At 35.9% G+C, this 23952-nt stretch overlaps 1 protein-coding gene across 2 annotated transcripts in view; it reads left to right on the forward strand.

Moving 5' to 3' along the window:
• The window catches only part of tmem132e (transmembrane protein 132E), a 735885-nt gene that overhangs the window by 660713 nt on the left and 51220 nt on the right, over window positions 1-23952 (forward strand). For both annotated transcript variants that reach the window (XM_030154381.1, XM_030154380.1), the window contains exon 6: window positions 561-766. In XM_030154381.1, the coding sequence (XP_030010241.1) occupies window positions 561-766 (206 nt within the window). The remainder of the gene's footprint in view (window positions 1-560; window positions 767-23952) is intronic.

Below are 23952 nucleotides of genomic sequence, written 5' to 3' on the forward strand. Positions count from 1 at the left end.
AGCATCACCTCAATGACACTTCAAAGCCTGATTTTACAGAGGAGACCTGTGTTAAAATAAATGTGTTGGTTTTATTATCCAAATAGTCTGTTGATTAGGTTCTACCTTAGTCAAATTTCCAAAGAATTAATTGCTAATTACAAACTAATGATGAATAGAGGGAAAATAAAGGTCCTGTGAAAGCACCAGTGCTTTTGATAACATGCACTGTTGGATTTTCAGAGCAGCTCTTTGGAAACCTATAAATGCTGTGAACACCACAAACAAAATCCCATTCGACTCCATATTACTGAGGCTTATGGAAGGTAAATATCTCCATGGATAGAGCTTAGTGGGAAAATAGTGTTTCTGAGGCACCCTGAACTTTCACATTTCCTTCAATATGTAAGTCTTTCCTGTATATTTGCTCGGCTGAAAGTATCAGCCTTGAAGGGTCCTGTAATGAATGGTGCTGCAGCTGTACTGTGCTGTATATCATCACATATCACTTAGATCCTCCACCACTGACATGACCATTACCATATAGATGGTCTCTGACTTCTGACCCTGATCTGTCCTAGGTGTCCATGAATTGCGATTACGTGTTTGTCAACGGGAAAGAGACCCGGGGCTCCATGAACGCCAGGGTCATCTTCAGCTACGAGCATCTGAGCGCCCCGCTGGAGCTGACGGTCTGGGTGCCCAAACTCCCCCTGCAGGTGGAACTGTCTGATTCTAATCTCAGCTTCATCAAAGGATGGAGGGTTCCCATTCTGCCCGATCGAAGGTGAGGTCCTGCTGGCTGTGCAGATACTGACACATTATAGCAAAATCTAAAACACTGAGCCCTCTAATCTCCAACTGTCCTGTTTTCTAACATGTTGACTTATTCTCTGGTTAACTTGGTTATAGCCATCAATGGAAACTGGAAAAAACTAAACACACCTTTAGCATTTGAAACAAACTGCCTTTGAGTATTTGAAATACTTGTACCTACCTGGCATATTTTCATTTTAAGCTCCTTTCCATTCCCACTCCACAGTATCTCAGAGGAAAATATTGGACTTTTTGCCACATTTGTCTTAGTTACTTTTCAGCTGACGATTTTACGCCTAAATTAAGACAACATACCTTTTAAAATACAACACTGTTAAAGACTAAACCAACACTTTCCATCCTTTTTTTTTTTTTAATCTTCTGGCATTTTACAAAAAGTAGTGAAGTCAGTAAACCTTTCAGGCAACTATAAACTTTTAACAGCTTCACCAAATAGTATTTTTCCCTCTAAATGTGGTTCCAAAATCATCCAGTTCATTAAAAATCAAACATTGGAGAAAAAGTCCAAAAGCTGAGAACAGAATTATGTCTCAGAACTTTATTTTATTTTATCTCCTATTTAAAGCACAATGAGCCCTTAGAACAGTGTATATCAGTTGGAGGTATCAAACTAGTGCTTTTACTTTCACTTGGTTATAGCCATCAATGGAAACTGGAAAAAACTAAACACACCTTTAGCATTTGAAACAAACTGCCTTTGAGTATGTGAAATACTTGTACCTACCTGGCATATCTTCATTTTAAGCTCCTTTCCATTCCCACTCCACAGTATCTCAGAGGAAAATATTGGACTTTTTGCCACATTTGTCTGAGTACTTTAGTTACTTTTCAGCTGACGATTTTACGCCTAAATTAAGATAACATACCTTTTAAAATACAACACTGTTAAAGACTAAACCAACACTTTCCAACCTTTTTTTTTTTAATCTTCTGGCATTTTACAACAAGTAGTGAAGTCAGTAAACCTTTCAGGCAACTACAAACTTTTAACAGCTTCACCAAATAGTATTTTTTCCCTCTAAATGTGGTTCCAAAATCATCCAGTTTATTAAAAATCAAACATTAGAGAAAAAGTCCAAAAGCTGAGAACAGAATTATGTCTCAGAACTTTATTTTATTTTATTTTATCTCCTATTTAAAGCACAATGAGCCCTTAGAACAGTGTATATCAGTTGGAGGTATCAAAGTAGTGCTTTCACTTTCACTAAAAGTACTTTAAATGCATTTTGCAGCTCATGCTTATCTACTTACTATATACTTTACCTGAAAAACAACTCAATTAAACACAATCAACAGAATTACTTGTGTGGAATCAGAATGTGATTGAAATGAAAGACAGACGGATTAACAAATACACTAATTGCAATCTCACATCCTGGATGTATCTACAGAGTCACACATTCTCCTGTGGACCACATTAATTAGTGCTTAGCTGGAAATTAGACAAAAAGGAGCAAACACAATAGGTAAGTTAAAGCTAGGTGCTTTAATGATTTCTTGTTCTCAGGCATCAGCAGCTTCTTTGGCACTATAACTGAGAAAAATAAGAAAATAAAGTGAAATAAAAATCCTTCTTCAGTTACTATAAGGCCTTATTGGAAACTAGCTTTGAAGCATTTTGTTAGATATAAAATGCTTCAAAATATTCACTCTAAAACCTCTATCCTACAGTATATAATTAAACTAAGGTCACACTTTTCTGTGCTATTTAATGAAGGCAACAGAGCCAAAATGCATTAAGCACAGCAGAATATATTTAGGATTTTTGTTTTTCCCCTCCTGTGTCTTGGATGTCTTATTTTGCACATTATTACCAGAAGACTCATTATCCAAAGAGCGTGTAACCGTGCAGTCTTTAACATTAGAAACTAAAAAACAGACCAGCCTCTCAGTTTTCCAGGGTTTTATGTTGAAGTGCTTGTTTTGCTCCAATTAGAAGCTGCAGCTCAGGTACACAGCAGAAATGTTCCATGTGACATGAGCCTCTCAGGTACAAATTCTGCTATGGGGGAGGTTATCATGTATGTGTCATAACCATCTGAACTGAAGAAACAAATCCAACACATGGGCTTAATTTGACTGGAGGAGTGCATCTCAAAGTAGCAGGTATTTGTTGTGTTTTCAGAGAGAACATGGTCATTTTGAACTAAGAAGCTGCTAATTTGGGCTTTAACTGAACCCAAAATGCTGGTCAGATATTTTGCAGTTGTTGGAGCTGTTATTCCAACGTGGTATAACAGTTTTGTTTTTTTGTGTTTTTTTACATAAAAGTGTCATCTTTCATACCCCATTATGTTATCATGGATTAGTACAGCATGTATCCAAAGTGTCCCTCTCAGTTCAGCTCCTACTATAACAGTGTTGGTCCATCTATCCACTATTGTGACATTCAATGTGCAGTCTGCATCAACATACAACACAATGATCCTGTTATCTTTGCATTTCTTACTGGTATTAGATTGGATTAGTTCAACTGTGCTAGAAAACGTTAGCTGCTCAGATCACATTTTTGCTTCTTTTTGTTGAAGCGTTCATCTTCGCCAATGTCTTCAAAGTGCAGAAAAAAAAACAAGACAGTAAAAAACCTTCGTTGCTGCATTTGTTTTTCCAAAGCCTAAACAAACTGATCTGATGAATTTGCTTTTGTTTGCTGGTTACAACCTCCCACGGCACTTACAGGTTTTACGTACTTAGAAATAACACATCGCATTTTTTACAACCGATGTCTGCAAAACTAACTTCCCATAAAAATATATTTTTTAGTGCTCTCTGAATGCTTAAACAGTAACAGTACGTCTTCAAACGCTATCTCAAAAACTAATTAACGCTTAAGTCGATGTGTTTACAGAACTCGTGTGCCAACTGAATGCATGTTCTGTGCTTCACATCAGCACACACCTTTTACAAAACTGTGAATACGACTCAGTGCTTTGTACTCATTGTATGTGATGTGGATGAATCTCATGGCCAGACCCACAAAGTGAGATTTAAGCTTTTATTTTCCCTCACACAAACATTCTTTTACTCCATTTCTCTTGTTTTGGAGTGTCAGAATATAAATTGTATCTGAGCATGTTGAGAAAAAATACATCATTATTAGTAGAAGTAAAAGGTGACCTCTGGAACACATTCACATTTCACACTTTTGGATATTTGTGTGCATAATACAAATATTTCAGAACTTTATTGCAAACAGATATCTGTGTACAGGTGCAAAAGTGATAATTGGTGTCCTCATTCATTTTATCAGCTTTTCTTTTAACGAAAAACAAGTTTTGCAGTGCTTTGCTGTGTTTGTTGTGTTGAAGTAATCAGAAAAAAAATTCATTCATTCATTCATTCATTCAAGCTTTATTAAGGACACAAAAACTAGGTCCATAGGATACGATAAAAAACATACACAGTCCTAGAAAAGCTCTCAGAGAGTGCAGACATCCACCAAGGCAGATCAGTCCCCCCCCGATCACCACCAAAACTGAATCATTTGTTCCTTGTGCCAGCATCAACATTTCCAGAAAATTTCATCCAAATCCATCCCTAACTTTTTGAGTTATTTTGCTAACAGACAAACAGACAGACAGACAAACCCCAATGAAAACATAACCTCCGCCGTTACACTTGGTGGAGGTAATGAAAATGAAAAGAAATAGCATAAATCCATATTACTTACATATAAAGGCTCGATCGCCAGTGAGACCACATTTTAGATGTAAACCTTACAGAACTAATCTTGGGACAGATCAGGGCTTGTACAATTGAGTTTGATAATTTTGTAACTGCACAGGAATGAATAACTAAAATGCCGTTTAGCAGCCGCACAACATCGAACACCACTATCCACAAACATGTGACTGGCACTATAATGTCTTGGAACCCTCAGCAATATCCTCATTGAGTCATTATAAGTAACCACCAGTTTATGGATGGATCTCTTTTTGTAGCTGTGCCACAAGTGCACAGTAATAAGGTGAACATGTTAGAATTAGACATCAGCCAATGCCAGGCTTTCTTTGCCGGCCTAAAGGATCACAATCACTGACCTGCATTTAAACCCTGCATTTTTATATTTGTTCCAAGAAGATGTAAAATGAAATTATTCCCAATAGTCTATGCTCTTTTTTTCCAGTGCTTTTTTTTTTTACTGTTTCTAGTAGTGTATGTATATCCTAGAGCTTTTGTCCAATCATATTTCAGCCATCATGTGTTGCCAGGTAAAAGTATCAACAGTGCAGGATCTGTAGCTTCAAATAAATGGTAATGAACCTGTTACTTTAACCAGTCAGATTGCATGTTGGCTACACATGAGTGATGTAGAAGGCATAATATAACATCTGAATTTTCACTTAATTTGATTGCATGGTCAAAGAGCATATGAGAATATAATGTATTTTATTAACGTTTTCTGATTACCTCCGCCAAGGAGGTTATGTTTTTGCCAGGGTTTGTTTGTTTGTTTGTCTGTTTGTTTGTCTGTCCGTTAGTGTGCAACATAACTCAAAAAGTTATGGACAGATTTGGATGAAATTTTCAGGGTTTGTTGGAAATGGGATAAGGAAGAAATGATTGAATTTTGGTGGTGATCGGGGGTGGGGGGGCCCACGGGGGGCACCACTGATCAGCCTTGGCGGAGGTCTGCGCTCTCCGAGTGCTTCTAGTTTTGTAATGGAAATATTGAGTTGACATTTATTGTGATATTCAAAGACAACAACCGGTGAAGATTTGTATCATGATAACATCTCAAACCAAAAGGAATGGGAAGGTCTACAAGCTGTAGGTGGGATATTAGTGTCTATATAGTGTAGTTTTCTGAGCCTCATGCTAGAGTTACAGACGCTTTTGTCATTAGAACAAAAACCAATCGGCAGTAAAAACTAAATGCTCTATTACCTACAGACTTTAAAAGCATTACAGTATAACCCTTTAAATGTGTAAAAAACTAGCATCAACGACAGATTAAGGTGGTTGAAGTCAGAGCCCTGATGAAATATATAGTCTCAGGTTAAGAAACCCAGGGCTCATTAAAATATCCGCGCTTTCTTGTCATGCATGGAGTGGTAACAAACAGGCCCACAACCCTTCATTTAGGAAATGTTTAATGGGACCATTAACACTCATGCGGGTGGCTGCTGTCTGCGCCGCTGGAGTACATCACCGTAGACCAAATGCATTTCTACCAAACCTGAATACAAATGGCATGTTTAAGGAGTTGTTTGAAGAATGAAGGTATTTCAAATGACCTACAGAGCTGGGAAAACATCCTGCATAGCCTCATTTTTCAAAGATCCCCAATGGGCTATATAGACGGTATATTATTCTGACATTCAAAATATGTCTTAAATCCCCACTTTAGCACCATTCATTCATTTAAATGCAGCCCTTTACAGTAGAATCGTGCGGACGAGGATTCATATATATATGCTTCTATCAGATTTGTGCAGTTTTCAGATCTTGTTATTTTGTAGAGTTTGCTGTTTGGCCAATTTACCACACCCCAGGGTTCACTGGCGGTCTCATATGATATAACTCTCCTATAACAATATTACCTTTGTTTTTCAATACCCCCTGAAATATCAATAACTGGACCTGCATCATGTCAGGCAAATTGGCACAGTTTTAAAGTTTGCTTCTCAAAAGTATGAATCTCTACAAGTCTTCCAACCCATTTTCTATGCATATAGTTTCCCCTGTGCCTTCATGAAAACAGTAATCAAAGACCCCTTGTGAGCTATTTTAGGTTGCTGTGATTGCCACATAGCCAGGCCAAAGGAATTCATTTCACTGGAGGTGAAGCATTTCTTTTGCGCATGCTGTCATTTGAATTTATTATGCATGTGTGTAATTTTCTTTATTTTTCCCAGCAGTACTTTGCAGCATCAGGCAACTGCAGACAAACACGACTCCTATCATTCTCAACGGTGTTACACAAACAGTGTTGAAGCTGCTGATACTGACTAGACTGACCTTCCCATAGGAGTCTTTGTGGTTTAGTGATATTTCTGTAGGTGTTAGACATATCTTGTGATGTGTGTTATACAAGCTATCATGTTTTTTCATCACCTCTAACAAAGTGTTATGGAGTAAATCAACAAAATGTAATACATTTTCACTTCATTACACAACAACACCCACATTTTGTGACTATAAACTGCCTGAATGCAATATGTAATAATAATATCTCCCCGTATTTTGGAATAAATTACATATTCCAATGGTACATGCACTATTATAACCTGTTAGAAATAAAATCAGGATTGGGTTTCTCCATGTAAGCTTTGAATGAATGAATGAATCAATGAATGAATGTTTATTTCAGTTAAATACAAAATACAAAACACATACATATTAAAAAAAACAACAAAACAAAACACCTACATATTAAAAAAACAAACAAACATAAAATTAACACATTTTGTAACTGAAAAAGGAAGAAGCTGAAGCCAGAGGCTTATTTCTGCTTCTCCTATTTACATCCTTTAGGAGTTGTTTGGAGAATTTAGGTATTTTCAATCTTTGGCTGTATTAGTGAGATAACTTTGATAAAAAGCTGATCATTTCACTGTGTTTATGTATAAATTTAGATAAATATCAACTATAGTTTAGGTTTTTGTGGCTGGAAGTGACCATACTATAGAGCTGGAGACGCACAAAGGGGTGATTTTTAAGCTAAACAGTCAATCTGTCTGTGTGGATAAAAGAAGAAAAGACTAATCAATAAACAGAGGTGAGCTGTCAATCAAAGCCCACACAGCAGATCCCAGAGCCTTCTATAGCGCTTATCCACAATTTACCAGAGACCCACCAGTCCACTTATCAGAGGATCCAAATTAAGGAAATAATAGGAAGAAAATTAGGTAAATGCATGGATTTAATTTTCAAGCCATATATCGATAAATACATACATTTTGATTAGCTTATACATAATGAATCATAACTAATTTGACTGAGTAAGCAAATAAATGTCATGCACTGGATAATTACTGCAATGAATAATATGTTTCGGCTAGAAATAACTTCTTTCACCCTAACTAATGCAATGAAAAGCTTTTTATTTCTTAAAAAAACATCAGTTTGCTGGAGAGCATGAAGATTGGGTAATGTCGGCTCATCATGCTGTTTTTGTAATAGCCACCACAATATATAATAGTTTTTATCTCATGTACTTAAGCTAAATGAAAAAGGTGGGAGATCTTTACAAGATGCAGGTGTTAATTAAAGGAATATCTGTATTTTTTCTTATTATACAACATGTTACATTATCTAGACATGTATATAGGACAAGGGTTGCAGGGATTTGAGACAAAAAAATGACATTGAGAAACATTCAGTATTTCTTACAATAAGCATTACTGACTAGATTTTAGTGACCAGGGTTATAACACTGCATCCTTAGTTTGTGAATGTTTTGGCTTAAAGTCAATTTGACAAGATCTATCAAGACTTACTTTGTGACTTTTAATTTAACACCAGTGATTCATGACTCAACTCAGCCCTGACCCCTCCAACCTTCCAGGCATCATCCAAAAGAGAGAGACTCTGAGATGCTACACAAAAGCCTCTGAAAGCTCAGCAGCTCTTAGAAATAAACGACTGTAGTGAGATGACAGGCTTTTTTGAGGTCTGTCAGCAGAGAAGAAACTATGTGAAAAGACTGTTTTTTTGGGTTTTTTTTTTTTTCAGGAGGAGCCTCCTTCCTGCCCAAGTTTGCAGTTCTTGATCGATTGATTCAGTAACATTCATGCTAAAAATGTTCCCGTACAGTCTATTCCTGCATTACCTGGAATGATGTGATACAGAAAAGGCACATATTTGACCTCCTTATGGAACAGACTTCACATGTGACTCACATTCAGGCATGTGGGTTTCACATTAACAGAAAAATCCTCCTATGGAACTGTGAAAGTTTATTATCTGTGATAAATTGGATCCAAGGGCCCATGGGTGTCACATGCTGACCATATAATCATAATGTCACTGGATGGAATATACTTTTTCACATGCAAAGACTTATGTTTTCCATTTGAGGACATACACCTCACACATGGCTATTTTAAATGCAAATATAAAATATAATAATCCTACATATGCATTTGTTTTCAACAGCTTTTAAGCCTCCAGACTCTGTGTGGGAGTTTCACAAGTGACAGATGTTGTTCCTATGCAATGTGCTATTAACACCTGTAGTGCTCTACTGACTTGGAACACATCTTTTTTTATTTTTTCCTATGTGATGCCTGCACAATATGTTCAAGTGCAATTAAACTGTGAGTACTGTCCTTAATTACACATTTGAGGTGTTTGTATTTTGCATAAGTATTTCAGTTTTATGCAACTCAATAATGGGAGATATTGTACTTATGGCTGGTTTTAGCCACTAGCTACTTATAATTTACAAAAAGTATCGTATAACAAACACTAAGCATACAATCGAGTGTTGAAGTCAGTGTTGAGATATTTTTTGCTAAACTTTGCAGTAGTATCCATCACCTGGGGTGCCAATAAGGGTGGGGTAAACATGATGAATTCATGGGGCCCTGCATTTGTGGGGGGCCCATAGAGCAGTGGAGGGGTCCAGTGGGTTCAGGTTAGAAGTTGTGAAAATTTTGTGTAAGGTCTGATGTGTAACAGAGGCATAGAAGTCGGGAGTCAGATGTTGAAATTATGTCAAGTTTCATTTTTGTTTCATGTTAGCGTAAGTGATGACATATACCCCCCACACACACACACACCCACCCCCCGTTCCGACAGATTGAGAAGATACTGAATTTATGAAGGGTCCACAATGTTTATGCTCTCATGGGGCCCACAATTGGTAGCAGCGCCCCTGCCCATCACCATGACTTTTTTGCAAATTGGACCAACACTTGTGATTTCCCATCAGTGTCACCAAAGCGTTGAGCCATTTGGCACAGTATTTTGGGTGTTTTTATTTTGTCATGGACTCTAAACAGAAGGCCAGGGTTTGCTATGGTTAACTGACATCTATCAGTGTCCTGTGCACTTGAATATTTTATAGATTTGTGCTTGCTGTGAGTTGACCGTAAGTTTGAGAACCAAAAAGATTTTGCTGCTTTGTGGAATAAAAACCCCTCAGGTGCACTTTTTGATTGTTGAAATCTTGGCTTCTCAGAACAGTATGATTATACTCCCGCTGGAGCAACTTGCCTCCCTTCAATTTAAAGGACAAAAATGCTGTTTTTTTGCAGTTTTCACTTGATTTCAATTGAAAGAAACTACAGCAACATACATACATATGTAGAACTTTTCAGGAAGCTACCATGAAAGCAGGTATTTCAGGCTGAAGTAATTTACTAAAAAAAAAAAAAAAAAAGAGCCAAACTGCAGGTTGTTAAAGATTATTCTGGTGCTATTCTACCTTTTTAGCCCTTGTTTTCTGACATTTTACTAAAGCAATGTGTCATCAGGCTCCCATTTTAGATGTCTATGAGTTTCTAACAGCTCCAGTAAATGTGTACTTTGTTCCTCTAAACTTCTCCAATGGTGTATCAGAGCCTCCTCTTTCCATTATTCATGTGATGGACAGACTATACTATATTGCTGCATCGGGACTTTTACTCAAGTAAAGGATCTGAATACTTTTAAAGTTGTCGTCTCGCTGACTTAGTTTTGGTTTAGAGTAAAAGTTTTCTCTCAGAACAGTTTAGTTCTGGACATCTGACATCAACAAAGTAAAAGTTATACCAATAAGTCTCACTATATAAGATACCAGGGATACAGAGGATGAATGGAGGATGAGATTTATGAGAAATTATCTTGATTTTAGGAGATGGTAGTAATAATAACCAAAGCATTAGTTGGCAGATTGTATTGTCTCAACCTTGTTCTTACTTGTTTATAGTCATCACAAAACACAGTGATAATGAAATCGATCATGTTTACAGAGGCTTCACAAAGTTAATAATAATAATAATAATAATGATAATAATAATAATAACTTTATTTATATAGCACCTTTAAAAACTGAGTTTACAAAGTGCTTTGACAGACAAAGCAAACGTGCGTCACAGCAGAATAAAAACATAGAAAACAACGTAACAGAATAAAGGACATAAGTACGGCAAACACGAAAAAATGACTGACTTTGAATTAGGGATGTGACGATTACCGGTATAATGATAAACCGCGGTAAAATTGCCAACGGTTAGTGTTACCATTTAAATTGTAATTATCATGATAATCGTGTTTGATTACCACACTTTTGCAGAGAAAACACCGATGTAAAGATCTGCTTTTATGTCAAATATTTGAGTATAGTTTTAATTTATTACCATTTTAATTATATATACCTAATATTTGGAACCAATATTCACTTTTAAAGTGTCTGAAAAGGTTTGTTAAGCCTCTTTGTGTTATTTATGCAATAAATTATATACATTTTTCAAATAGGATTTTATTTTTTGTGTGTGTGTGTGTTTTCTGTCCTTTTGTGTTGATATAGTAGGTTAAAGTGAAAAAAATAATAGGCAGATATGATATAGATGAAGTTGTGCTGAAAAAACACATCCCAAACATGGGTATAATAAACATTTCTTTATTTAGTATATAAAGGCAAAATCAAAAGTACTGAAAAACGGACAAAATAGGCTCAGACCACTTAGGGTTAATATTTGAATGTTTCTGTCAACAGAAGGTGCATTGTGCCAATCATTTTATTTGTTTTGGTGTTGTTGTTGTTGTTTTTTCAATATACAACTTGGCTAAATTATTTCAGTGTGTGTATAAGTATTTTTTGAACATTTTGAGCACAATTTCAACAATACCGCGATAATAATGATAACTGTGATAATTTTGGTCACAAGAACTGTGATATGAAATTTTCATATCGTTTTTTTATTTATTTATTTATTTATTTATTTAACCTTTATTTAACTAGGAAGAAAATCCCATTGAGATTAAGAACCTCTTTTCCAAGGGAGTCCTGGCCAAGAGGCAGCACAACACATAGTTACAACATACAGTTACATTATACAGTGACAACATACAGTAATTTACAGGACCAGTCAACCTATGTAAAACACGTGCAAGTCATTGAGATATTCTTTAACACTCTGAGTTTGGATTTAAAAGCATTCAGAGAGATCAGTTCAGTCAGTTTCCAGTCTCTTAGCAGCATATTCCATGAGCAAGGAGCAGAGTACACTAATGCCCTTTTTCCCAGCTCTGTACGGGCGAATGGCACAAAGAGGAGCAAATGCCCATTTGATCTCAGACAATAAGATTCAATATTTCTTCTTGTTATTAAACTGCAGATGTAGGGAGGCAGTAGCCCAAGTATGGCCTTGTAAATAAAAGTGTACCAGTGTCCCAGCCTCCTAGTTGACAGGGCAGGCCAACCTACTCTGGAGTACAACTCACAATGATGTGTCCTGGCTTTAGAATTAGTAATCAACCTCAGAGCAGCATGATAAACTGTGTCAACCATCTGAAGATATTTGGATGATGCATTCATATAAAGCACATCTCCGTAGTCTAACACTGATTAAAAAAGTGGCAGTGACTCGTTACTTCCCTACTTTGAATGTATCGTAGTGGAGAGGGCAGAAATAACATAACATAATGCTGTCAGATCAATGCAAAATGAAGGAATGGAATAAAACAACATCATGTATGTCAATGTAGATGAATAACCAAGACAGGATAAAATTAAAAATTCAACATTAAAACCATTAAAAACATTAAAAAGAGACAATATCACATAAGGGCAAGTCTATAAAAATGCATTTTCAGAAGTGATTTAAAGTGCTGTAAATAACTTTCCAAAGTAGCATTGTCAGTAAGAACTGAGTACACAATGTAATGGAGCTTGTTTGTCATTCCAAAGACACCACACTAACACCAAATCATGGTGATTATCTGGAAAAAGCTGTTTTATTCTCTGATTATTAGATTGAATTATTGTCTTTCATTAATTCCCTTTCAATCCGTCCCATCTGTCATTCACCCTGTTGTTCCCGTCCTCTCACAGGTGCTCTGTTTCTTCTTTACACAACCTCTAACCCTCCACAGTCTCCCCCTCAGCCCCTTAACTTCTCTATTCTGTTTCACTCTTTCTAGTCCACATCTCTTCACTTGTGCAAAATGACACATTGTGCTGCGAGGTCGCCCAGCCTGCAGTGGGCCTTTGCTAAAGCAGAATTGCTCACTGGCTGCATTATCCAGTAACATGCTCTAAAAAAGGAAAGAAAGCGTAATCGGGCGGGCAGCCTCATGTGCACTGAAGCTTCAGCCTGTTCGGTCGTATCAGAGACTCTAATAAGAACAGACAATATTCTTCTGGGGGAGAAAAAAATATCAAGCCTATTTCCAGGTACAGATTCAGGAAGGTAAACTTTCACTGACCTGAGCCAGGACTTGTGAAACTCCTTGACAGAGACAGAGAGTCCTACTGTCTCATTGGGTTTTCCTCTTGCTTTAACTGAATGAGTAACTGAGTCTGCAGTCTGAACGTCTGCAGAGGACTTAACTCACTTACCTCCCAAGTACAACAGCAGCCACATGTCCTAAAGCTACACTGCATCAGCCTCAGAAATCCACAAGATCACAGTCTAACATCCAGAGGGCACCATACAATGAGGTCCATTTTAATATTTCCTTTATGTAATACAAGTGATACTACAGGGTGGGGAAGCAAAATTTACAATGAACATTTAGTTGTTTTTTCTCAGCAGGCACTACATCAGTTGTTTTGAAACCAAACATATATTGATGTCATAATCATACCTAACACTATTATCCATACCTTTTCAGAAACTTTTGCCCATATGAGTAATCAGGAAAGCAAACGTCAAAGAGTGTGTGATTTGCTGAATGCACTCGTCACACCAAAGGAGATTTCAAAAATAGTTGGAGTGTCCATAAAGACTGTTTATAATGGAAAGAAGAGAATGACTATGAGCAAAACTATTTCGAGAAAGTCTGGAAGTGGAGGAAGCAACAAAAAACGTACCAAAGCTTTTATTAAAGCTCTCAAATCCAAAATCCTAAAGGATCCAACCAAATCCATGAGAAAAATGGCAATTGAACTTGAGGTAGACAACAAGACCGTTAGAAATGCAGTAAAATATGATTTGAAGTTAAAATCTTACACAAGAACACCAAAACACTTGTTGACAACAGCTATGAAGGAAAAGAGATTGGAAAGGTGCAAGGAAATTATTACATGGTTCAAGAAAAAGTCCTCCATTGTAACGATCTTTTCAGATGAAAAGATCTTCACTGTCGATGCTATTCTGAACCGCAGAAATGACAGATTTATTGCAAAATCTCCTTTGGTGTGACGAGTGCATTCAGTAAATCACACACTCTTTGACGTTTGCTTTCCTGATTACTCATATGGGCAAAAGTTTCTGAAAAGGTATGGATAATAGTGTTAGGTATGATAATGACATCAGTATATGTTTGGTTTCAAAACAATTGACGTAGTGCCTGCTGAGAAAAAACAACTAAATGTTCATTGTAAATTTTGCTTCCCCACCCTGTATATCAAGAAGTATTTTATTCTTAACCCATAAGACCCAAAGAGCCACTGGTGACCAAAAGCATCTGCTGATATAAAATGTTCAATAACTTCTGATCCATTCATTCTATCAGTACATGTAAATAATTGGTGTAAAATACAGTTTATCATCTTTTCATGGAGATCAGATTTGACCCATTTGGACGTTCAGAGGCGCCATAGTGAACATGGAAACATTGTCATCTTCTACAACATTGATTCACCAGTAAAACCCATGGAGGTGGATCAATGATAGTGAATGGAGATGCTTGTTTTTATGCTCAGTTATTGATATGTTTACTGAAAAAGTCCCGTTTTCATCAGTTTTCTGTGTTTCTAATTTAATAACCTTTGAATTCACCCTGAGTTTTTATGAACATCTACATGATCAGTGAATTAAATATCAGAAAATACAATATTTTTACAAAAAAAGGCAAATACACAGGATAGTATTGTAGAAAATGATGATAAATTACTTAAGAAAGGTGTAATCTAGCCCTTTCATGCATAGTGGTCACTACAGTGGACAGCTATTCTACAGCTGTTCTCTTGTATATTCATGGATTTTGTTGTTCTTTTCGTTGTTTTTTTGGGTTTTTTTTTTTACACGTATCTTTATTAAAGTTTTAAGACACTACATATCTTTTCTGACATGAATTGGTAACATTATGTAGATCTCTCCTGATCATAAACCCCCAGAATCACAAGCCCCCCCTCCCATAGTTTCTATACAATTTGTTAATAAATACATGTTTCTATGTGTCAAAAATTAAATGTGTCGTGTCCAGCTGAGTGGACATTTTTGCAATTTCATGAAAAATAGGTTCATAAGAATTTTTTTTTTTCATTATTATTTTTTTCATTATTTTTATTTTATTTATTTATTTATTTTTATTTATTTTTCAGAAGACAATTTTCAATCGCATTGTTTTTTTCATGCCTAAAGAGAAATAAAAACACTCAGGAAAAAGTTTTGATTAAGGTTCTCATAATTCGTGCATGAAAGGTCTAGACTGCAAAAAATCCCCTGCTTGAAATTAGTTTAATATTCCTAAATCTGCTCAAACTGTCTTATACTGAGGAAAAAAATTCTGCCAATGGAGTGAGAAAAAATTCTTAAAACAAGCAAAAAAAGTCTCTCAACTAAAAAGCCATAAAGTGCGTTAAAACTAGACAAAATGCTAGAATTTTAGCAAACAGTGCTTTGTACAAGAAATAAAATCACCTTGCTATTAGCTGGAAAATGTTACTGAGATTAGGTGTATTCTTTAAAAATAAGAATATTTTCTTATGTAAAAATTTCTTGGCAAGCTTTTTTCCCTATTTAGATGAAAAATGAGACAAGTGTTCTAGAAATAAGGGGTTTTGCCACTTTTTTAGAAATAATTTTTTGCAGTGTACATAAAAAAATCTTTTGGGAACAGTCACAAAAGTAGCCCTGGGTCTTTATGGGTTAAAAGTTACATTCAGAAGGTAGAGCGAGTCTTCCAACAACCAAAAGATTGACGGTTCAAATCCTGCTCTATCCAACTCCTGTGCTTTTGTGTCCTTGGGCAAGACACTTCACCCACCTCAGAGTCACTCACACTGGTGTATGAATATACATTATTCATGGTATCAGATTTTTTGCACTCACAAGGGGCAAAAAACAAAGATCAAAAGTGTTGCAGCTGAGATATACTGACTAGTCTCCAGCATGGGCCAAGCTCACATCATTTACCCAGTGTCGGGGTTTCCTCTGGGACTAGTTTGCAGCCAAATTCACAATAAAGCTGTTCTCATTGATGCATCTGTTGTCAGTATTAGTGCGGCTATGAATATGAAACAGTCGTTTATTTGTGACATTTAAGGACTTAACCAGCAGACACTTTAAAGCTGATGTGCTTTAGTCATAAAAATCATAAATTTATAACTGGAACAATCAGTCATGTGTATTTGTTTAACACCTTCCTATTAGTTTAATACAGTTCAGATGAATAATAATATAAAAAAATAAGACAACAGCTTAAAATGGTAAAATAAAATAAGGAAACCAGATAATAACAATGGAGTAATATAAAAATCCATCAAATAGAATAATATTTTGCAGATTTACACACACACACACACACACAATTAGAATTAGGTTTATTTATTTAATATAATTTCTTAGTTTTTGTTTGTTTATTTGTTCGTGTTGGTTTTAATTTGATCTTGTAGTATTGCTAGTATTGTTTATGTTGTTTTGTTTGACTATTGAGTTTTCTTAAGAAGGAAATATAAGGGTGAATCACATTGTTTTTATGCTTGGAAATGGATACTGTATGTTTGTTTGGAATGGGAGGACCCCAGGAAGAGTAGCTGATGTACTGCATCAGCTAATGGGGATCCTAATAAATAAATAAATAAATAAATAAATTTAATCAAAATAAAATACAACACAAGTATAATACAATAGAATAAAAGGATGTAACTAATGTCTATAAACCACCACTTATAGACCTTTTTCACAACTTCCGTATTTTTGACCGGAAACACGCAATCGTCATGGAATTCTACTACTTCACCTAGAAGGCAAGAGAAGAACTAGAGTTTTTGTAGTGTTCCAGGTTGGTCTTGTTATGCCCAAAAGCAGCTGTATCTGTCTTTTCATTCTTTTTCTGTGGACAGTGAGGTTAGACGGAAATGGATTCAGGCGATCGGGCGGGATAGACACACACATACTTAAACACAAACGTTACCCGAAAAAAAGGTTAACTGATGATAGCATTGGACTAACATTACTGTTGCTACATAGAAGAGGTCCACTTGGACAATCCTAAACAGAACAAATTGATGCCACAATGTTTCATTCAAAGCAGACTATGATGCTTTCGTAAGGTCGACTGAACATTTTACATAAATTATGTCTAAGTAAACATGCTAATGACCCGTCATTCTAGCCAGCAGTTCAGCAAAAGCATGATCGCTCTCTACTTACCGTGATATTTATGGACAAATTACCCTTTATTGATATTGTTCTTTTTGGTTATGGAGTTGTTTTTTTTTTGTTTGTTTTTTTTGTTTTTTTATTTCGAACATGCAAAGAAAATAAGACAAAACAAACCAAATTAAGACATAAACAAAATAACATTTAAATGGACAGAATCTATCTTCAAGCACAAGCAGTTTACCGCTCAACATAAGAGACTCACAATCATACGACTCCTTCAAATCACAACTTAAACATTGGATGAAGGGAAAACCAAGCCTGTAACCATCAGTACATCATCCTCACTGTGTTGTTCTGTAAGTTTTTAGGATGTTTTGCATTTCTGTCTACTGTCATTTTATGATGTCTTTTACAATATTTTGCCTTTTTGTCAACTGTCTTTCTTGTCACCTGCCTAGGGACTACAGATGGAAATTAGCACTGCTGCTACAATCTGGCATATTTACAGCTGGAATTGTTGTAGATGTTCATTAATATGCACTGTCCCTATTAAATAAATAAAATAAAATAAACATACAAGTCTGAATTTTGCATGGTCGAAAAGGAGTAGGAGTAGGTTCTTCAATGAACCTTGAAATATCGGCAAATTTTTATTTATTTATTTATTTATTTATTTAGCACAACAACAAATCAAACATTAGGATAAACAAAGACACAAAGTGTGCAGGTGAGATCAGAAACGCTGTGGGTCTTATAAAATTAATCTCACTTCAGTACAGCATTAGCTTAACCCTTTTGTGCATAGTGGTCACTACAGTGGACAGCTATTCTACAGCTGTTCTCTTATATATTCATGGATTTTGTTGTTCTTTTCATTGTTTTTTTGTTTTTGTTTTTTCTTTACACATATCTTTATTAAAGTTTTAAGACACTACATGTCTTTTCTGACATGAATTGGTAACATTATGTAGATCTCTGGGGCGACACGGTGGTGCAGTGGTTAGCACTCGTGCCTCACAGCAAGAAGGTCCTGGGTTCGATTCCAACACCAGTCGACGGGGGGTGGGACCTTTCTGTGTGGAGTTTGCATGTTCTCCCTGTGTCTGCGTGGGTTCTCTCCGGGTACTCCGGCTTCCTCCCACAATCCAAAAACATGCACTAATAGGTTAATTGGTTAATCTAAATTGCCCATAGGTGTGAATGTGAGAGTGACTGTTTGTCTGTATATGTCAGCCCTGCGATGAACTGGCAACTTGTCCAGGGTGTACCCCGCCTTCGCCCCATGTAGCTGGGATAGGCTCCAAGCGACCCCCGTGACCCTAGTGAGGATAAAGCGGGTTCAGAAAATGAATGAATGAATGAATGTAGATCTCTCCTGAGGATAAACCCCCAGAATCACAAGCCTTCCCCACAGTTTTCACACAATTTATCAGTAAATACATGTTTCTTAGCGTCAAAAATTAAACACGTGGTGTCCAGCTGGGTGGATATTTTTGCAACTTCATGAAAAATAGATTCATAAGAATTTTTTTGTCATTATTACTTTTTTTAATGTATTTTTAATTTTTTTTTTATTTTTTTTATTTTATATATATATATATATATATATATATATATATATATATATATATATTTTTTTTTTTTTTTTTTTTTTTTTTTTTTCCTAGAAGAAAATTTTCTATCACATTGTTTTTTTCATGCCTAAAGAGGAATAAAAACACTCAGGAAAAATTTTTGATTAAGGTTCTCATAATTTGGGCATGAAAGGGTTAAAGAAAGACAATAGGAATAAAACAATAATTTACAATAAACAGAGAATAAAAGAAAAAGAGTATGTGTAAGTGTGTGTAAGGGTGGGAGAGTGTGTGTATGAGGAATATTTAAATTTGTTGAATCAGATATGTCCTAAGCCTAAAGTTAAACTAAGTGAGGTGGACTGAGATGTGATTTGAAATGTAATATTTGGCACATCGGTCAGGCAGGTTCTATACGCTCTCTTATCCATTTTTTCTCACTGTGTTGATGCTTGGGCAGGAAGTCCTTTTCTGCACAATTACGTATTTCCGGCAAGTGTGAAAAAGGTCTTTACATGCATGTACATGTTAATGACAGCAGCTACACATGAGACTTTTCTTTGTAAGTAAATAAATGTACACTTTAGTGTTTTCACATAATTTCAATCATACTTTCACTGTTGTTCCACATTGTGAGTGTGGCTGTTAACTCAGTCATCACCTCATTGCCAAAGGTGTAGATGTGGACCACAAAGATCTTAAAATACACTGCAAAAATCCAAATCAAGTTTTTCTCATTTCTAGTCCAAATATCTCATCACACTTAAAATAAGACAGAATCACCTAAAGAGTAACTTTTCAGTGAGATATGACAAGTTATTTATAGACAATAGATCTTGAAAATTTTATGTCAACAAATCTTACAAAGATAATTTTTCACTTGTTCCATTGGCAGATTTATTTGCTTAAGTCAAGATTTTTTTTGTTTGTTTGTTTAATTCAAGCAAAAAAATCTACCAGTGGAACAAGTGAAAATGATCTTGGTTAGATTTCTTGGAATAAAATTTTCAAGATCAGTTGTCTAAAAATAAGTTCTTATATCTCGCTGAAAAATTACTCTTTTGGTGATTGTGTTTTATTTTACGTGCGATGAGATATTTTGACAAGAAATGAGAAAAACACACTTGGTAAGATTTTGATTTTTGCAGTGTGTCAGTGATTTTTTTACATAAATGTAACAGGTGGAAACCAGTAACTACTGCTGGTGGGAAGCCCTTTTCTCTACACCTGATAAACACATACAGTCTGTCTTTAATGCGTGAACCTGGCCCCCTGTCATAAAAGATGATTTTCAGGTCTAACTGTGACAAAAATAACATTATGTAATAATAGCCAGGTTTTGGAAAAACTTCCAGAGCCAGGCATCGCCTCTGGATTCCAAGCTTTTTCATGAATTTCTCATATTATGGCTTTATAAATCATGACTGTTTCCTCCTCTTTTATCACTATTTGCACACTTTAGAAACTTGTCTTCCCATGAATAATAATGTGCTAAATGGTCTAATCTCACTGAGAATGATGCATACCAAACTGTGCCGAGAATCTTCCTAATGGCATTTCTAAAGCCACTGTCTGAATTTTAAGAATTTATTCAACGCCATCCGTGCATGGTAACAGATATACAACCATCAGAGACGCATGCGAGCAAGAACAGTCTGAAATTAAGATTCAACAGTAGTCGAAGTCAGTGCCAGGGCTTGTGAACACACTCCCATTTATTTGCTTTATTTTGAGACAGAATCCATATATGAGATGACTCCCTTTGATGACTGCAGCTTGTTTGTATTGTTACTCACCCAAAACTCACACATGCACACCCCCGTCCTGTTTCCTTAGCTTTCACCTGCTAAGCCAGTGATTTTATGCATAGGCACATTGTTAGAAAATCACACAGTGACAAGGCAAAAGCTTTACATTTTTTATTCATTTGAGCAAATGAATAAAAGTAACAGACTCAACCAACCGTAGACAGAGAATGATCAAGTCCAGCACTTGAACGTAACCAGAACTGAAGTCTTTCATGAGGTGGCGTTATTTTTACTTGAACGAACACCCATACCCACATACAGATACTTGTAACCACCCACCGAGTCTTTTATTCCCTACCGTCGTACAAAAGGCAGGTGTAAAGGAAGCTGAAGCAGAGGTGTTCGGAGGATACACACCCCAACGGTTTAATAACAGATTTCCCCAAAATGGAATCTATTTATTTTAACAAAAGCAACTGGAATATTTAAAAAAAAATAGAAGGATAAGAATTGGGTTAAACTTATTTTGTATAAATTGACTTTGTGTTGTGAAAGGCCATGTCCAAAATAAGCAGTGAATCCACAAAACAAAATAAAAAAAATAAAAAAAAAAAGAAATCCAAATAAATGGAATAGGCACTAAATTAAGAAAATGCACAAAATTAACCAATAGATAAATAAACAGAAAGTCAACAGAATGAATTAAAAAACACTAAAGCAACAAAATTAACAACTGGAACCACATTAAGCACTAAATGAAGAAAATGTGCATAAAATGAACCAAAACTGAAACGAAAATCAGCCAAGTAAATACTAATAAAATAAAATAAACAAGAAGGAACACAAGAATTCAATAAAAACAAAACAATGAAAAAGCTTAAACAATGAGATGAACCAATAATGGAATAAAAATGCCCAAAATAAGTATTAAATTAACAAAATGTGCACAAAATGAACCAAAAAACTAAATGAAAGTAAATACTAAGAAGAAGAATAAACAAAAGAACTAAAAAAATAAAAATAAACAAGAAGCACTCGGAGAGCGCAGACCTCTGCCAAGGCTGATCAGTGGCCCCCCCTCGTGGGCCCCCCCACCCCCGATCACCACCAAAATTGAATCATTTCTTCCTCATCCCATTTCCAACAAACCCTGAAAATTTCATCCAAATCTGTCCATAACTTTTTGAGTTATGTTGCACACTAACGGACAGACAAACAAACAGACAGACAAACAAACAAACCCTGGCAAAAACATAACCTCCTTGGCGGAGGTAAAAATAAACTTAAAATAACTGAATTTTTCAACGTTTTATTGGGGGTTCATCTTTGTCAGGTAAGTCAAATAAGAAAGCTAACAGGCTTAAATCCTTAAAGTCTAACCAGTTACTTCCATTACTTCAACCAGAAAAATGTCAATTAGTAAAAATATTAGACTTCCACAAAAATCAAAGATTATGACCACACTTCTCAGTAGTATGAACGCATTAAAATAAAAGCAAAATATAACGCCATAATGCAATATTAACATAATCCTTAATTAATTCGACTGTTCATAATAATAATAATAATAATTATTATTATTATTATTATTATTATTATTATTATTATTATTATTATATTAAAAAGTCATAACACACTGAAACTTCAAAAATTAACAACATTTAAAATTGAGTGAATTTGAAATTGAGTTATTTGAAAAATTAAGTAATTCTTGTGTCTGTCCCTCAACCCTACTGATATCATGGGGGCTTTAACCCCAGGTCTAGTCCATACAGGGGGTGCACTTTGGCCTGTTACCCCAGTGCTCAGTCTAATAATCACACCTGCCCCTTCAGTCAGTGGGTGGGATGTGTAGTTTGTTGGTGGCTGACAGATCCTCCGCCTTTCCTGAATGTCAAGTCGCTGGCGTGGTTGAGTCCAAGCGAAGATTAAGTCGAGAAGAGCTTTTTAAGGAGGAACTGGCAGACGTTCAAACCTGCTGAGGGACATTAGAAAACTCATACGTCTTTTTGTCGAGCAGACTGAGTTCAGTAGTAGATGCACCTGGTATTTTTAACCCCGCTGCCCAGGACCTCTGTGAAATAAGGAGGGCGTTCATCCAAAAACCCCACTTTTTTTGGTGCTTATCATTTCATCCCCGCCAGTTTGGAGGACTTTCTCCAACTACGCCACTACATCAGAACAGATAATGAGACAGATCTGTGTGCAGCAGCACCGAGTCTCTCATTACTGTTATGAAGTCATATTATAAAATGAGTGGAGACCCTTAAGAACAGAAGGCACCAAGTGAGATGTAGAATTACACCATCATGATTTGTGCAATTTAGCAGCAGCTGTTTGGGTTAAAGATGTGCCAAGTTATGATCTGTGATAGGTTTCATTTTTTCTGCAGTTTTCATTGTTTGAAGTCGACAAATGTGGCTGTGCTTGAGTAAATCTACAGATACTCTGTTTTGGGTTTCAAGTTTTTCCCTTCAGTTGAGCAGTCGTGGAACCTTTGTTTATTAAATTTGAGTTCCTTTTACCTTATTTCCTGCAGTTTTATGCTTCTGTTCCACAACATCTCACAGACAAATATTGTAGTTTTTGCTCTACTCCATTCATCAGTTTTAGATACCTTTCAAAGAGCAATTCATCCCCTTCCTGTCCAATTAAAAACGCATATAAATGTGGTGATTCTCAGGGTTTACAGCAGTAAAACTGCATCTCCACAGACTATCACTGAATAAAGTGGAAAGATCACTGTCTACACACATCTGTTTTACATTTTCATTTTTCCCCTTCAACCACAAATTCAGACAGTCAGTCTAAATAACACTAATAGTCCTCATGTTGTGCATCAGCTGATAGTTTACATTATAACTCAGCTTAGCTCTGATTTTAGACTGAAAACAGCCACAGTAAAACCACAAACCACCATTTTTGGTGCAGTTTGTGTCGTCAAAAGCTAAAATAAAGATCTGTTTGGAATCGTACAAACAAGGTCAGAACTGTCACAGTTTAGTCTGAACTGTGGATCAACAGCCGGCCAACTTAGCAAAGTTAATAACATCATATTGTAACTTTATACCTTCATAGGCCTTGTAAACAAACTCACAGGAGTCGAAGAAAAACTGTGATCTCGGCCTCAAACTCCATCCTTTTCATTTAGAGCTGTGTCCAGTGGTCAAAACAATAATAGTGCTTCAAGTTGTTATCACTGCCACTCCCATCTTCAACTTGGCCTTGCCATTAGGTTTAGCATGGGAGATCAACAGAGTGCCACATTACACACACACACACACACACACACACACACACACACACACACACACACACAGAAACTGTTTGTTTTTTCACTATTACGTTTTTTTCATCATTGTACTTTTGGGCAGTATCCAAAGCCAAACA

This window comes from Sphaeramia orbicularis, chromosome 14 (assembly GCF_902148855.1).
Source record: "Sphaeramia orbicularis chromosome 14, fSphaOr1.1, whole genome shotgun sequence".
Taxonomy (NCBI): domain Eukaryota; kingdom Metazoa; phylum Chordata; class Actinopteri; order Kurtiformes; family Apogonidae; genus Sphaeramia; species Sphaeramia orbicularis.